We start from the raw sequence: 16,171 nt of genomic DNA, 5'->3' as shown, positions 1-16,171 counted from the left end.
GTACAAAGAACATTTTGTTTCCTGATATCTAGAAAATGGTTCAACCTTTGATGATACAAGATGAAACGAAGACGTCTACGGATTTCGAAGTCAACATGTTACAAAAGCTTTCAATGTAAATCATTTTGTTTCTGCACAATATTTAAAAAATGCTTTTTAAATGAAGACATCTATTGTTTTTGAGGTCGACACATACAATTTCCAGGTCATTTGGGCTTTTACATAGAAACTGTTGGCACTCAATATCTTGAGCATGTTTTAACATAATTATAACAGCTTATTGCTCATGAAGGATGACTCTCATGGTGTTTTAGATTAACAGGTCAAAGTTCAAGCTCACAGGGGCATGTACATTAGATTTGAACGTTTTATTGGTAATAGCAGATTGGTTCCATGATGTGACGTTGATTTGTGACGTAACAATTACATTATAGACGTGACGTAATTTCTAAGGGATTAGCTAGATGATAATAAATTTTCATACAAAAAGCGAGTACATGTATTTGGCGTTTATATTGTTCCCACCATCAGAAAAATAGTAAAATAGGCAAATTCCCATTATCGGGGAAAACTTCTCAGGGAAATAGTAAAATAAGGAAATTCCCATTATCGGGGAAACTTCTTAACAGGGCATTCAATTGTATATTTTGACACTTTAATGCATGATGGGGGGGATACTTGTTTAAAAAAACACATTTATTTTTAAAATATTTATTACTTTTGGTACATGTACAGCATTGTTTGTTCATACGGATTAGGTTTGTGTGTTCAAGAGTAGAGATCCGGATAACTACTCAATTGCTTAAAATTAGACAGAACCTTGTGAAGAAAATACAGAGTTCAGATTTATACTTCATAAACACCTTTATTAAAATCTTATCATAGCCTTAAATTGTCATTTCTCTTCAGTATTTCAAAATTATTTACATAGATTCAATCTGATAGATCATGAATATTGGCCTAGAAAAGTTTTCTTTATTATCTTGCTTGCATTAATATAAATCAGTGTTTCTACTTGCAACTCTAGACATCTGAGTTCAGTTGATATTATTCCCCAGCTAATGGTTCTATTGCTCACAAATTGAGGCGTTTTTAGTTGTTCTAAGGTTAAGAGCAAGTTTTGCAAGTCGGTCTGCTATCAACTACGCTAAGAACGATAACCACCACATCTGCCTGTGCACACTGATTAGCCTGTTTATACTTCAACACTGGTACACTGCAGACAGTGAGTGTGTGTAAGTAATCAATAGTGTTAAACAGCTTGTGCGACGACATTGGCCAGTTTGTCACTAAAATCTGTACATATTGGCTGTCTTCAGGGAAAACGGGGCTTAATGCATGTCAAATAAGTGATGTCCTGTGCACACTGATAAGCACAAGCTTATAAAGGATGACACTTTCAGATTTTATTGTGTTTTTCGTTTAAAGATAGTCTCTGGTACTGGGATGACAATTAATGCATATGCATTAAGCCCCGTTTTTTCCAATATGAAGCTTAAATTATCTTTTCTATTAATGATTTGAAAAAAAGGTAAAAGTGATAATAACTTCAAATTACCTCGCTGACAAGGCAAATAAACAAAATCACTTTTAAATCAAATACTAGTAAACAACCAATGAGTTCTAAATTTTTACCTTGTGGCATTTTTTAGTAAACATCTTAAAGGGACCTTTTCACAGTTTGTCATTAAATGCTTAATATTGATTAAGGTAAAAATTGGATCTTAAAAGCTCCATTAAAAAAAAACAAGAATAAAATTAAAGAAACCAAAAAAAGTTGCCCTCAACTGGGCTAACCACTGACCCCTGGAATAAAAGTCTATCGTTCAGACCACTCGGCCTTCCGTGCTCATACAATGAGAGATGTATTTTATACTTTATATAAGCAATCCTTGCAGTATGAAAAAATATAACAACAACAACAGAACTCTCCAAATTATAAAATCGTTTAATTTTGTCAATTAATCAAAATGTGAAAAGGTCCCTTTCATGTCTTCAGACTTGCAAATTGATTGAATTCAATACACTGTCAGATCTTACATCATGAATAACTTACAGGTTTAGTGGTTGCCTGTTAGCCTGGGACCAGTAGATTTAAGCCCAGGAAACTCAATTTCAAAAGTTGGTTACAGTTGGGCTTAAAAGCAGGGCAACTAGCTTTTTCAAAGCTTGAAACAACTCAATCCAATTCAACATAGAATACAAATTGGCGACTGTTGATCAGTTAGGCCAAGGAAATGATTCAATTCCGGCTCACAAGACATGATGCATTAAAAGTCTGTCATGTCGGCAAAATTGTTGCTCAATAATTTAAAGAAAATAAATAAAGTATTAGATACACATAACACAACATGTACATGATTCTAGGCTTGTTATTCTTCAGCAAGGCAACCAAAATTCTAAAGATGGTTGCCAGTGCAGCAACCAATGGCGAAAAAAAAGAGACATTGTTTATTTTGTCTATCTCTATAACATAACTATGAGGATAAACAGTGCACCCACATCTCGACCTGTGCATTAAGACACACTCTTTATAAATTTGAATGGGTTGTGTTCATTTCAAACTTGTGATATAAAAAGCTATAACATAATTTTGAGAACTGAGTTGCGTCTAAGATTATGCAATAGCGAACAACTTCAGTGCCTTCAGCACTTTGATTTGAATTGAATCAGTAAATGCCACTTTAACCACATAGTTATTCCTTGACTAAAACGTCTCCAGTGTGGCTCAAACCTGTGTCCCTTCCTGTGTCAAAATCCATTTTAAACTTAATTAAAGTGATCCACATGTTGTAACAGTATTTAATTAAACCATTTAAACCATAATTCCAAATAATTCAATCATTTCATATAATAAACACTGTATAATTTCAAATGATGATTATTCATAAACAAGTCTGGGTTTTTTCTGAACAAGTCAATTATTTTTGGTGTAATACTCCCTGATTTACATAAGTATTTTTTTTTAATCTGAAAATTGTCATTTTGTTTTGACAATATGTTAACAAGTCCCTTTAATAAAAAAATCACATCATTGGCCTTTACACATTTTTTTTGTGCCAAACAAAGTTTAAGTACTAAACTCATGATACAATTATTGGAATGAAAGGCAAGTTATCTTGGTATAGCACTTGACTACAAATCAGAGGACAGCAAGTTCGATTCCCAGCCCGGCCACAGAGCTTGTAAAGGGATTGGTCACGAAACTACAGCCAATATTCCCTATCTCTGATTCACATTGTGTACTGGTAATTGTCGTTTAGAGGCAAAAATATATATCTCAGTATTGGTAAAATAGTGCAGCAAGGAAATGTGTTAGTAATTGACCACTGTGATATACGGTTGAATACGACAAAATATCCCCACATACAACTAATACTAGTTAAAAAACTTGTTTTTACAATAGCCATATCAGTAAAAATGCCTCTCCCTGGTGGCCATGTTTTTCAACCAACTGAAACAATTTTTGAACTCGTCTAAGATATCATTTGGGCAATTCTTGTGACCAAGTTTCATGAAGATAAATGTGGCCTCTAGAGTGTTAACAAGGTTTTACTATAGCCATATAGCCATTTAAGGGAAAATGCCCTGCCCCCTGGTTGCCATGTTTTTCAAGCAACCAGAATCATTTTCAAACTTGTCAAAAATATCATTGGGACAAATCTTCTGACCAAGTTTCATAATGATCGGACAATAAAATGTGGCCTCTTCAATATTAACAAGGTTTTACTATAGTTATATAAGGAAAAATGCCCCGCCCCCTTGGCTGCCATGTTTTTCAACCAACAGAGACCATTTTCAAACTCATCAAAGATATCATTCGGACAAATCTTATGACCAAGTTTCATGAAGATCGGACAATAAATGTGGCCTCTTCAATATTAACAAGGTTTTACTATAGCCATATAAGGAAAAATGCCCGCCCCCTGGTGGCCATGTTTTTCAACCAACTGACATCATTTAAAACTCATCCAAGATATTATTGGGATGAATATTCTGACCAAGTTTCATGAAGATTGGACAATAAATGTGGTCTCTAGACTCTAGAGTGTAAACAAGGTTTTACTATAGCCATATATAGTCATACATGTATAACGAAAAATGCCCTGCCCCTGGGCAGCAATGTTTTTGAAGCAAACATAATCATTGTCAAACTCATCCAAGATATCATTGCGACCAATCTTTTGACAAAATTTCATAAAGATTGGACAACTAATGTGGCCTCTACAGTGTTAACAAGGCAAATGTTGACGGGCACAACGGACAAAAGGCTATCACAAAAGCTCACTATGAGCACATTGTGCTCAGGTGAGCTAAAAAAAGAAGTCGTGTTTGTTATATATGTTGCTCATACAATCATGTTCATTTAAAATGATTTGTCATAAACAAAACAACTTATTGTAACATGTAAACATCTGAATTTTTATTACACATGTTAACAAGTTAAGAAATACATGTTGCCCAGCAATATTCAATATTTAATTACTGCCACATGTTGTACATAAACTATTAAACCTATTAACACGTTTCAGAGGCACACCCAAATTTAATTTGTAAAAAACACTAAATTACTATATTCAAGAACATTGTCCCACAAGGGGAAGTGTATATCAAAAGTATTCAAACAAATGTGTAAACTTTGTGTCAAACTTTAAAACTACAGTTGTTTTTGACAATCTGAGATACACATGTTAAATGCAAGCACTCAACATTAAAATGTTCCAAAACATATACAAAAGATTGTCTGAATAACCACAATTGTGCTGAAGTACACTCATAGATGCTCATTGAACTAGCAATATAATAACACATAAAAAAATGTATAAAAATAATGATAGTTACATTCTCATAAATTCATAACTGATAATCCCCCACAAGATTCCCTGGTGATGCAAATAACAATGGGATAGAAGCCCGTAATGCGTTCATTAAGAAAATCCTTTATACTGTGTATACTGTTTTGGCTCTATTTTTGTCGACATAAACTTGTGAACATGGGGCCAGATTTCGTTGGAGTACTTGCCCTTGAACTCCATCAGAATGCCATGGTCCCTGAAAAATAAGCAGTTGGTCTTTCACTTACCATGGTTGCATATATATAACAGTATTCAATATAAATCCATAGAAACCTGCATTCAAATATTTTCTTAATCTAAGAGATCCAGAACATACAAGATGCTTACTGTTGGCAAGTGAAAGCTTAATAATGTCTATATGTTTGTAATTATTTTAAAATCAATGTGACCTTGACCTTTGAGCTAAGGACACAGGCATTATAAGCAATTAGAACATCTTGTAATACTAGTTTTTATAAGATTGCCAATGAGTTACAGTCCACACAAACTGTATAATGCCCAAATTTTGAGCATTGACCTTCACATGCGACCTAGACCTTAGAGGTACCACAACAAGCTGTCTCCACATGCTTAATGAGTGATGAAGTTAACAGTCCAAACAAGGTGTATTAAGCCAAATCTCTCAACCTTGACCTCTAAGCAAGAAACATGGGTTTTTCATGAAACAACTTGTCTCCACATGTCTATTATTTCTGGCAAGTTATTTAATCTGTCTGATGAATGATGAGGGTTTAGTCTTCACAATCTGTAATATTCCCAGATGTGACCACTCTGAGCTAGGTACACAGATTTGTCAAGCAACACATCCTTTATGTGATGAATATGTGTGTATTAGCTATTTTAAAAAATGCATTATGAATCCTGAAGTATCTGCATAATGCCAAAACGTGAACTTGTGAATGCAACACCTACCTCAGGAAGTCCAGAACATGCATGTAACACTCACCTATAGAAGTCTAGTACAGGTTTTGTAAGCTTCCAGTACGCTGCCAGTCGTCTCTGAACCGTCTCCTCCTTATCATCGTCCCGCTGTATGAGAGGCTCTCCTGTCACATCGTCAACACCCTGGGACACAGATTGCATTAAATCAGTCGCACTCTAGGAAAACAGGGCTTAATGTGTCACACAGGCTTATCAGGTGTGACCCTTCCTGCTTTAAATGGGATTTTTTGTTAAAAGGAAGACTCTTCTTAGCAAAAATCTGTTTAAGGTGGAAAGTGTTGTCCCTGATTTGCCTGTGCAGACTGCACAGGCTAATCTGGGACGAAACTAGGCACATGCATTAAACCCTGTTTTCCCAAAGCAAGCCTCAAATTTCACCACAACATTTGATGATTAATCATTGATAGCATACACATGGCTTGTCGCAAAGATGTTATGTTTATCAAAAGTTTTCTAACCTCAACGAAGAGGATGTGAATGTCTCCATATGCCAATAGTGTTTAATGTAATTTAATTCATTGTAACCATACTCTAAATACAGACTGCACTAAGCAGATCAGGCATTAATTACAATTTAAAAACAAACTTACAGGAACTTTTGGAGGATTAAACTCTGTATGGTAAATTCTACCACTAGGAGCATGGGTCCAACGTCCTGAAAATACACAATACACTCCATCATGTATCCCTATGGTTTTAATAGTCAGTATAGTGTTGTATCTAAATAACGGTACAGTTGTACTACAGCTTTTCATAAATTTGAATTTAAAAGAATAAACCCATTATTCATATAAAACACAACATTTTTTGCTTAAATTTTATCGCAAGAAAATATCAATTTAAATGATAGAGGTCATTTATTTTATGATGATTTAAGTAGTACCCGCGTCATCAATGACCAGCTGAGCGCCAGTAAGCTAATTATGTTGATGCTACACATTGGAATTTTCAATCATTTAAAAGGTTACCTTTTTAAGTACATGTAGTCATAGGATGATCAAAAACTGATAAACAGCTTTGACTTTATAAACGATTTTTTAAAGAGCAAGTCCTAACTTTTTGAATATCTGAACAAAGTGTCAATCAAAATATTTTTTGAAAACAGCTTTCAGAGGGAAAAAAGTGCACTTTCAAGCATACATGTAACCTTTGATTCTGTTGATAATGATTTCATCCGGAATGTTCAGATTCATGACAACATCAACTGGTTCCTGGTTATAAAGGGCCTCAGCCTGGGGAACCGTGCGTGGAAATCCTGCAGAAACAATCCAACATGCTATAAAAGATATTCCTGCTTTAAAATGCAAGAAAAAGTGTACCTTTCAAAAGGAGAACTAGGTGTGCAAATTTAACAATAGAAAAAAACATTAAAGCATTACAATAACTGCTCCCTTCAATTTGAACTTGTATCAGTGAGCAGTTATGTATAATGATGAGCAATCTTTCATTTTATATTTGTCAGATTTCAATTATGTGGACATAAATCTAACATATTTTAAAAGCAACTGTGAAAACAAGTTCAAAATTGTACCATATATTTCTTCAATTATAAATTTTGTTATAAGCAGTAACATTACTGGTGCATGCACACATTGACATGTGAAGACAAGTGAATTTGTGACTGCCAACATAGAAAATGCAGAAATACCATCGAGAAGCCAGTTCTGTTGTAGTGGCTTCAGCTCCCCTATGATCAGGTCGACCATAACCTTGTCAGGCACCAGAGTCCCTTCATCTATGTACTTCTTAGCAGACACACCTGCAGCTAAAGTAGTAGACAACTTAGGGACAGAGTTAATGAAATACATATAACTTCAAATTGAACCAAATTAATACTTAGTGAACCATTTTGGAACAGAGAATATCTCATATGGACAGACTCAACCATGTCAGAGCAGAGTGGCAATGAAAGACAGAGTGAATCACAAACGGATATAGAGGAACATGTAGGGTCAAAGTGAACCGCATACAAGAAGGGATAGAGTGAACCTCCGGTACAGAACATATACTATATTGCACCCTGTAAATTTAGACTGTACCAGAGTGCAATTCCCGCCCAAAATGGGGTGTCGTAAAACGCTTTACAGAATACCAAAAAACTCTCTTTGAACAAAACTTGCCTCAACATGCTTTTTGAGTAAGAGTTTTAATAATAGTGAGGCCATTTTACAGAATATTTACATATTTACATAAATATGAACATAATTAATTTGAAAAAAAGCTGACAAGGACCAATTTGGTGTTAAGAGTTCCCATACCCGGTGTAAATTTAAGTATGCTTAAGAGTTTCCAGGGTACATTTAATTGTACCCAAACCGAATATGACAAATAGAGCTGTAAACAACATAAGGACAGAGTTGACCATGTAGTAACAGAGTGAGCCACATTACGAACAGAATGAACCATGTAGTAACAGAGTTAACCATATAAGCACGGAGTGAACATTGTTTTAACAGAGTGAACTATTTAAGGACAGAGTGAACCACATAAGGACACGATGAACCATGTATAACAGAAAGAACTTATCACGATAGATTGAACCACACGGGTATTTCTATAAAATTTGCCATTCAAGATCTAGCAAACGATTATTAAAGAATGCTATTTCAGCGTTGCAATATTAATTTGTCTTATTTAATAGTCTCTGTTTAATCGATATTTTTATATGTCCGTGCATCAGAAGTGCCTTTCTTCATAATAGAGCGTTTTGAATAAGTCAAGTGTCATCTCAACGTCATTTCCGCAACTAACCTTCAGTTTACTCCTATCAAAAACTCCAAAGCGTCTGCCGCAAATTTGAAAGTTGTGTTGATTTGTATGGTCAACCTTAACATGCCGTTGCGAAAATATAGAATATTTTCATATCAAATATAGTTTTCAGAGTTATCTTTCTTTAATCATCATTTCCGCAACGAAAAATATCGACACTTTTCTGTTTTGATAAGTTTACGAACGTTATGCTGCCAGTTTTAGACAGATAGTATTTGTTTTAAATTGTTTTTAGCACAATGCATAAAGAAGTGACTTATATAAACGCCGTTGTTCATTAAATCCATCACAAATAGTTTTCGTTACGGAAATGACGAACTGTTGCGGTAATGATAGAAACATGGATGATATTTATGTTTGTTACACAAAGAAAATTTCGGAATAAAACAGTATAGTAAAAGCACAAAGCGCAATTATAAATGTATATGGAATCGGAACTTTATTAAATCGAGCATATTCATCACAAAAAATCGGGATTAACTATCATTGAATTCATATTCTGTTACGACTATTGTGTCAAGTATTAATTGGTCGTTAAATTAAAGTTCATACTGTGCCTATTACATGTGTATGTAATAGGCACATTATACACTATGATATAATGACCAATTAATACTCGACACAATAGTCGTAACAGAATATGAATTAAATGATTGTTAATCCCGATTTTTACATACATGCAACACAAAAATACAACCCGAAAAACAGTTCCGTTTCAAAGGATAATGTTTAAAGATCATATTTGTCTTTCACTGCCTCCCATATTGGTAGAGGTAGGGCCTGGTGACGGCCACTCAACTTCTCTGGTTCACAGGGTAACATGGTAATGATACGATCTTTTTCGTACCAGCATTCGTCCTTATGTAAAGGCCAGAAATATCGATTGATACCGACACAATGCATTGCACTAACTTTCACACTGATATCGTCTACTTCGGTAATCTTTCCTGGATATGGTTTATTATCATACTCGACCAAACAATAGCTGTCAACTAGACTCTCGTCAATACTGACTGGTACATTGAGAATCTGCAATTCAATAAATAGTCATTATAAATAGTTCACGAAACTATAATAATTTCAAAAATGGTCAGTGTTGTATCACTTATGTCGATGTTGATCAAACAACAATTACCTGACAAGGAAGATCAGCCCCGTTTTGTGGACCTACGATGCTGTCGTCATCCATCGGTACGGGATTTGCAAACGGCTGGAATTAAAAAATAACAATAAAACAGTCTGCATAAAAAAAATAATTAGAAACAATACTTTAGGCAATACTATCTGGTGTCAAAATGAGTCAATACTGTTTTTATAATAAACATCGAGCATCACATAAGCAGTATGCACTATTTGCAAGGCGCAATGCAGATACTTAAACTGACGACATATGTTTTCAATATATAAATCTTTAAAAAAAAAATAATTCATGTATTTAAGGTACTAGTATGTTAAACAAATATATTTAACCTGGACATTGAAATTGGTTGTAACCGGTTGGTAACATGAACAATCCGGTGAACAGAAACAACTCAGGATTCTTGACTGAACTGTCCCGCTTTCTTTGACAACAACCTGAAACAGAACAAGACTGTGCCTTAGATTTGAGGTGGGGTTTGGGCGTAGTCGTCCAATTGTAAAAGTCAAGTAGAAATTATTGTGCAAAAACGTAATGGTTGTTATATACTTTGTAAGATAAATTAAGTCATTTTATAATTGGAAATGTACAATATATTGATTGTGTTTTTAAATGATCCATATAGAGTCATTTCACGAGGTAAATGTACTGGCTTCAATATATTTAACGTACGGTCTTGCATTTTTCGGGGGCGCGGGCCGGATGCGCACACTACATCCCCCACCCCGCATTTGCTAGTGGTCCTGGCGCTAAAGTTTATAGAGATATGATCGTTAAATTTTGTCGAAAGTTATTCTCACCAGTCTCTAAATATACATTACAAAATGCTATTTAAAATTACCCACCTGATGGAGTTTCATCGTCTCTGGAACGCCGGTAATCTTTGTTGGAATAGCAGCTTCCTGTTGCGTGATGTCATCGCTTTTCACTTCGAAGATCATCAAACGGCTTCCTAGTTTCTCCAGACCTTGTGAAAAAGTCGTAAGTACTACATGAGATTTTTTTTCCATATCTTAATAATAATTAACTCAGAAAGTACCGACTAAACAAATATTCTTAAATCACAACAGTATATAGGTTTAAACATGAATTTATGTATTTAAAACTACCGATAGTCGAGTATGGAATCAATGATCTACAGTATTATGTATTTTGGTTGTGCTGCGAGTTTTTCCATTTACATTCCATTACTTAAAACATTAATATTTAATTGGATCTTTAGAAAATGTAATTTAAAACTGTAGTGAAATCAGTGTAACCTGTTGTTAACCCTTTCAGTGCGGAAAGCGAATTTTCAAGGCCTTTGCAAACAGTTTGGATCCAGATGAGACGCCACGTTCTGTTTGCTATTCTGATATTTCTGATAATATTCTTTGAAAAAAATCGAAAATGTTAATTTTAGAAATTAAGCAGCCGACATTTTAGCAGACGACAAATTTCCCAGCATGCAAAGGGTTAATATTTTCAAACACATTAATAAAGTCTGTGCTAAATTACCTCTCATTAAAGCACTAGCACCCATTATGTCCGTCTCATGGGTGTTGACGAGTGTGTCCGCCTCACGCTTGACTACGGCTCCAATACCATCAGGGGCGCCCTTGCCGTGTCCTGCCTCCATAAAATTCCAACTTCCGCCATTTACAAAGCCATACTCGAAAATTTTCGTAGAAAAGAGGTAGAAATTTGATTTACACCTGTATTGTGTGGTAGGCCCATCGGAGACGAAATGGATTTTATCAATGTCAGGAGTGGTCCGCCGGATGTGCAAGAGGATAGGATCGAGATGTGCCCATATTCCAGGAGGGGAGTGTTTCAAATCGTCCGATACGGTTGCGAAAGATATATGCTTGGATTTGAAATAGGCGACACCGGTGTGAATAGAAATTTGGCGTTTTGACGAACCGAAATGTACACTCTGAATCTCAGATGCATATTTACATTGATAGTTCTCTGAGAAATCAATATGTATGATAACCTCGTTATCTGTTAAATTTTGTTTCAGTTGATGGAGCCTTTTATACTGGTGCTTAATGTTAAATTCATGTCTTGCAAGTCGTGAAATCTCCTCATGCATTTCACCAATGAGCGTTTCTATAGTCCCACTTTCTTGGCTTTTTAAAGTCATGTTTGATTTCTTAACTTGCTTTTCGCCATTCAGGGTTATTTCTCTTTCAATTCTTTTGTTCTTCCACATTTTCCATTCAATGATTTTTCCAGTATTTATGTTACTCTTCACGACATTAGTTTTAAATGCTTTGTCCTTGCACTCCGTGCACGTGTGGTACATGCAGGACATTGAGTTTGTATCGCACGTGATATCTTGTATTAAGGTGTTCAGATTGCGGTGTTCGAACACACCTTCACTTGCAAGTTTATTTAATTTTAATATGGGATTTTCATGAATTTTGCATAAACAAGTTTCGCGGTCTTTCTCAGTGGCTCGTTTTATCCAAAAAGGCTTCAACCTTGCAAAAAGACTAAAACTGATGTTGGAGCTGTTTTCATAAAGAAATTTCTTGTGCAAGTTTGTTAAACTATCATTCATTAATCGAATCTGCTTTTTCACTTTTCTTCTTGTGATGGTTGATTTCTTTCCGGCCTTGATTCTCGAGTTATCATCTCTTTCAAAGAAGTCTGTTATGTTTTTCTGGAAAACTGTGCTTCTCTGTCTTCGTGGTGTGTTTGCGTGCACCCGTATTCTACTCTCTGAAATCCCGGTTGCTTTTTTGGCAAAATCCCCTATCCCGTATTTGCGTAATACTGCTTCCCTATATATCAATTTTTTTAGCATTCTCTTTTCGGCAGTTTCAGCATTTGAATACCTCTTTCTTATGTTATTTATCGAGTACATGGTAATGGCGGTCTTTGTCTTCGCTCTATCGTTCATTATTATTTCCACTTCATTATCAATTTGACTTTCAGTGCGCTTAATGTTCTTGTTTTTTAACCTGTAGTACCTCTTCTTGTACATATCTTTCATGCGTCTTTCTTTGTTGAGTGCTATTCTTAATTTAAACTGTTCTCTGTATGCTTTGGATCTATTTAAATTCTTTTTTCTTCGGCCTCTGTCCCTGTTCTGTATCTCTCGGCTTGGCCCTGGTCCATTGTCTGGTGGGGAATTCGGGGGTGTCATGGTTAATTTCAATGCCGCCTTGATCTTTTTCGTTCGATCTCTGTAGGTTTTACTGCTCATCTTCCATGCACGTCGCTTTGATCTTTTTTCTCTTTCGGACATGTCGTGAACTAATTTTATATTGCCCCGTTCCTTCCTTTTCAAATATCGCTCTCTTTCTTTTTGCTTGTACTTTTCGTGTTTTTCTGTATCATTTCTCTGTCTTTTGCGCCATAGCGCCGATCTTTCGCCGCTTGTCAATGCCATACTTCCTGAATGAGAATAGGGTTTGCTACAATAACATATGTAGCAAAAAAATCGTCATTTCCGAAACGGTGCATATCTATCTTTTTTTTTGCAATTGTCGCACACATATACTTTTTTTACAATTAAAAAAATAATATACGGGCCTTTTTTAAACTGGGTGAATATTTACATGTACTCTTTATGATGACAATTTATTACAAACTATTTAAAAAATAAATAATAGATCTACTAACTCTTTCGTCAAAATTATTTCTATAGAATATCTTTAAAAACATGTTTCACATCTTTACGCTTATAGTTGTACGTTATTTTATTCACGAATTGACATTAAATTATTTTATTTACGTAACCCACTTTATTATAATTGCTAATATTAGAATATTATAATGCAGCCGTCATTACCGAAACGATTGCATCATTATCGAAACGATTTTAACGTTTCGGTGATGAGCGTTTCGGTAATGTTTATTTTTAGCATTTTTTTCATGTGCGTCTGACTGACAGAGATTTGTTCACTCGTTACACTGCATGATATCAAGATCGAATATCAACTCATCATAAATACAAAACATGTTTGTGCTTTTACATATCATTTTGTTATTTATCAGCATACGGTAATGATGCGTAAAAAACATACGACAATACAATGCAAGCTTACCTATGCCTTTTAATTATTTCAGCTCATAAATTCGCGGCCTCGTCTGTTGTTAAAACGTTCGTGCCCAAACAAGCTTTTGCATACGTCATAAAACAAAGGTTACAATAAACCATATATACCACTGGAAGAAAATATTAATTAAGTTGCGGTAATGACGACAATTCTAGTGACACAAAACAAAATTATTTTTTTTCCATTTATAATTTTTAGACTAGTACTGAATGAATAAAAATTGTTTTTTAAAGGCCCTGTATACGGATTAAATGCATAACCTTTATATAAATTTGCTTCATTATTTGAAAAATATGCTTCTATAATTAGGTATTTGGAGAAGTGACAACTGTCTTTTCCTGTATTTGTCGTGACTGGTGAGTTACATGTATTATTTAAAATGTTAAATAGATCATCTTTACATACAAACTATTTAAAACTATTAATTTAACAATTATAAATGTACAATATTTTCAAAATTGCTCCAAAACTTCCATCGAAAACCATGCATGGCTCGAGTGACAAAAGTTTGGCAATTTTTATAGAAATACCCACATAAGGACAGAATGAACCATGTAGTATCAAAGTGGACCAGATAAGGACAGAGTTAACCAGGTAAGCACAAAGTTAATCATGTAGTAACAGAATGGACCACATAAGGACAAAGTGAACCACATACGGCAAGCACAGACAGGCCCGTACCCAGGCCATGGGCCCAGGGGCCCGGGCCCCCCCAGCTGGCTGTCGAACTATGATTTTTTTTTAATAATCGGCCCACTGCAATTTTTTCTCTCGTGCAAGGGCCCACAGTATACTTTCCCTCAAAACAAAAGAGCAGCTATGTTTTATTGTCATGATAAACAAGGGGATTTAAGCTCGCCAATCGAAATAAGCCTCTATGCAATGTTTTATTTTCACCTTGTACACACATCCCCGATCAGTCCCCCATTGTGATCATGAATGCTTCATCTATCGATGGTTGATGTAACATGTATTTTGATACGTGCAGCGAATGGAAGCAACTGCTACAGGAGTTCGTAGACTATGGTCTGATAATTGCCGTCGCATTTTTTCTTCTTTGAGAAGGCCCTAGATGTATTTTTCCCTTCCAAAAGTTTTTTTAAACCTTTTATTGGGAATTTTTAGGTCACAATATATACTTTTTGCATTGAGAATAGGGCCATGAATTTGAACCGGAACAAAAACACTGACAAAGGTTCTTAAACTGAGTATTTATAATTTTTGAATTTTGAAAGGAAATCACTGAAAAAGACTACGATGAGATAGTTAACACGTTTGTTTAAAAGAAAAACAGATTCATAAATTTGCCGAGCAACAGATAAGAATTTGGCAGAATTCAGTATTTAAAATAATTGAGTACCGAGAATTGAGTAATATCAACCTATTCATGGCTCATTGGTAAAAAAATGAAAATTGAATCAACAAATCGATCTCATTATATAATTTAACGTCATCCAGTGTAGAAAAATATTGTATAATTAAATTATCTATTTCCTTGAATTTGTTTGAAAACAGTAAAATATGTTAAATTGATTATTGAAGACTTTCATTATTTCCCCCAAAAATTAGGCATTTCGCGCATTTTTTTTTCCTAAAAAATGACAAGGTCTTTCCCAAAAAATCAGATTTTAAAAAACCTGTGACGTTATTGATTTGTGAAAAAAATGGTGGAAGCAAGACGAGAGTTGATGTGGATAATCGTCAGTTTAAACCTGTAAGTTTCGGAAATCTAAAGCTTTTAATATTGTTGTGAATTCACACCAATGTTTAAAGTTTAAGACTTCCGAAATGTGCTGATTAACTTGTTATATTCCATTGATTCATATCACAAAATACGTTTTTTTATAAGCATTAAAATTCACCTTGCAAAGTGCCAAATTAAAAAAAGTATATATATAGGGAGGGGAGACCCCTCCCAAACCCTCCACGGTTGGGCCCCCCCAGTAAAAAAATCCTGGGTACGGCCCTGACAGAGTGAACAATGTAGTTACAGAGTGAACCACTTAAGGACAGAGTGAACCACATAAGCACAGAGTGGACCATGTAGTAACATAGTGGACCAAATACAGACAGAGTCATAAAACATAGGTTAAAACAGCTACAATTACCTGAAAATCAGATACTAAATGCAATCAAATAGACATTAGAAGAAGTCACCTGTCTTATTGAGAATTTGTGACCTAAGTATATCACCACTGGATAAATGTTTAATTGCAAAATCTTTCACAATTCTTGTAGATATTGTTCCTTTTCCTGACCCAGGTGGTCCCATGATTATTGCTCGTAAAATCTTTAAAGGCATTGTCGGTTGATTCCAATATTAGCCTCTGTGCAATCTAAAGTTGTCCCTGGCTTGTCCTACATACATGTACATGTCAAATTTACTTATCAGTGTATTTGTCGTAAAGTATATATAA

At 34.9% G+C, this 16,171-nt stretch overlaps 2 protein-coding genes across 4 annotated transcripts; both read right to left on the bottom strand.

Annotated features, from left to right (window-relative positions):
* Positions 1–2,865: 2,865 nt before the first annotated feature.
* On the bottom strand, positions 2,866–16,063 carry LOC127861499 (GTP:AMP phosphotransferase AK3, mitochondrial-like). 2 transcript variants are annotated; one of them, XM_052400049.1, is made up of 6 exons: positions 15,912–16,063; positions 7,447–7,563; positions 6,946–7,053; positions 6,389–6,453; positions 5,803–5,921; positions 2,866–5,052 (listed from the first exon to the last, which is right to left on the bottom strand). In XM_052400049.1, exons 1-6 carry the CDS (start codon positions 16,054–16,056, stop codon positions 4,929–4,931), a joined length of 678 nt encoding a protein of 225 aa, XP_052256009.1. In that variant the 5' UTR covers positions 16,057–16,063; the 3' UTR covers positions 2,866–4,928. The 2 variants fall into 2 exon arrangements, with proteins under 2 accessions (XP_052256009.1, XP_052256010.1); XM_052400050.1 differs by having other exon boundaries at positions 7,447–7,557.
* On the bottom strand, positions 9,183–12,511 carry LOC127861484 (uncharacterized). 2 transcript variants are annotated; one of them, XM_052399993.1, is made up of 5 exons: positions 11,203–12,511; positions 10,547–10,672; positions 10,038–10,142; positions 9,703–9,777; positions 9,183–9,596 (listed from the first exon to the last, which is right to left on the bottom strand). In XM_052399993.1, exons 1-4 carry the CDS (start codon positions 12,494–12,496, stop codon positions 9,749–9,751), a joined length of 1,554 nt encoding a protein of 517 aa, XP_052255953.1. In that variant the 5' UTR covers positions 12,497–12,511; the 3' UTR covers positions 9,183–9,596; positions 9,703–9,748. The 2 variants fall into 2 exon arrangements, with proteins under 2 accessions (XP_052255953.1, XP_052255952.1); XM_052399992.1 differs by having other exon boundaries at positions 10,551–10,672.
* Positions 16,064–16,171: the final 108 nt, after the last annotated feature.

Source organism: Dreissena polymorpha, chromosome 16 (genome assembly GCF_020536995.1).
Source record: "Dreissena polymorpha isolate Duluth1 chromosome 16, UMN_Dpol_1.0, whole genome shotgun sequence".
Taxonomy (NCBI): Eukaryota; Metazoa; Mollusca; class Bivalvia; order Myida; family Dreissenidae; genus Dreissena; species Dreissena polymorpha.
The sequence above is the reverse complement of the archived record's forward strand: the minus strand, read 5'-3'. Positions and strand labels throughout refer to the sequence as shown.

Excerpts from the sequence above, each read along its gene's own strand:
- LOC127861484 (XM_052399992.1), bottom strand. The coding sequence starts at position 12,496 with ATGCTAAAAAAATTGATATATAGGGAAGCAGTATTACGCAAATACGGG. Across the intron at positions 10,143-10,550 it reads AGACGATGAAACTCCATCAG|GTTGTTGTCAAAGAAAGCGG; the intron begins GTGGGTAATTTT and ends GTTCTGTTTCAG. Across the intron at positions 9,778-10,037 it reads CAACCAATTTCAATGTCCAG|CCGTTTGCAAATCCCGTACC; the intron begins GTTAAATATATT and ends TTTTAATTCCAG.
- LOC127861499 (XM_052400049.1), bottom strand. The coding sequence starts at position 16,056 with ATGCCTTTAAAGATTTTACGAGCAATAATCATGGGACCACCTGGGTCA. Across the intron at positions 7,564-15,911 it reads ACAAATTCTCAATAAGACAG|CTGCAGGTGTGTCTGCTAAG; the intron begins GTGACTTCTTCT and ends CTACTACTTTAG. Across the intron at positions 7,054-7,446 it reads ACAGAACTGGCTTCTCGATG|GATTTCCACGCACGGTTCCC; the intron begins GTATTTCTGCAT and ends TTGTTTCTGCAG.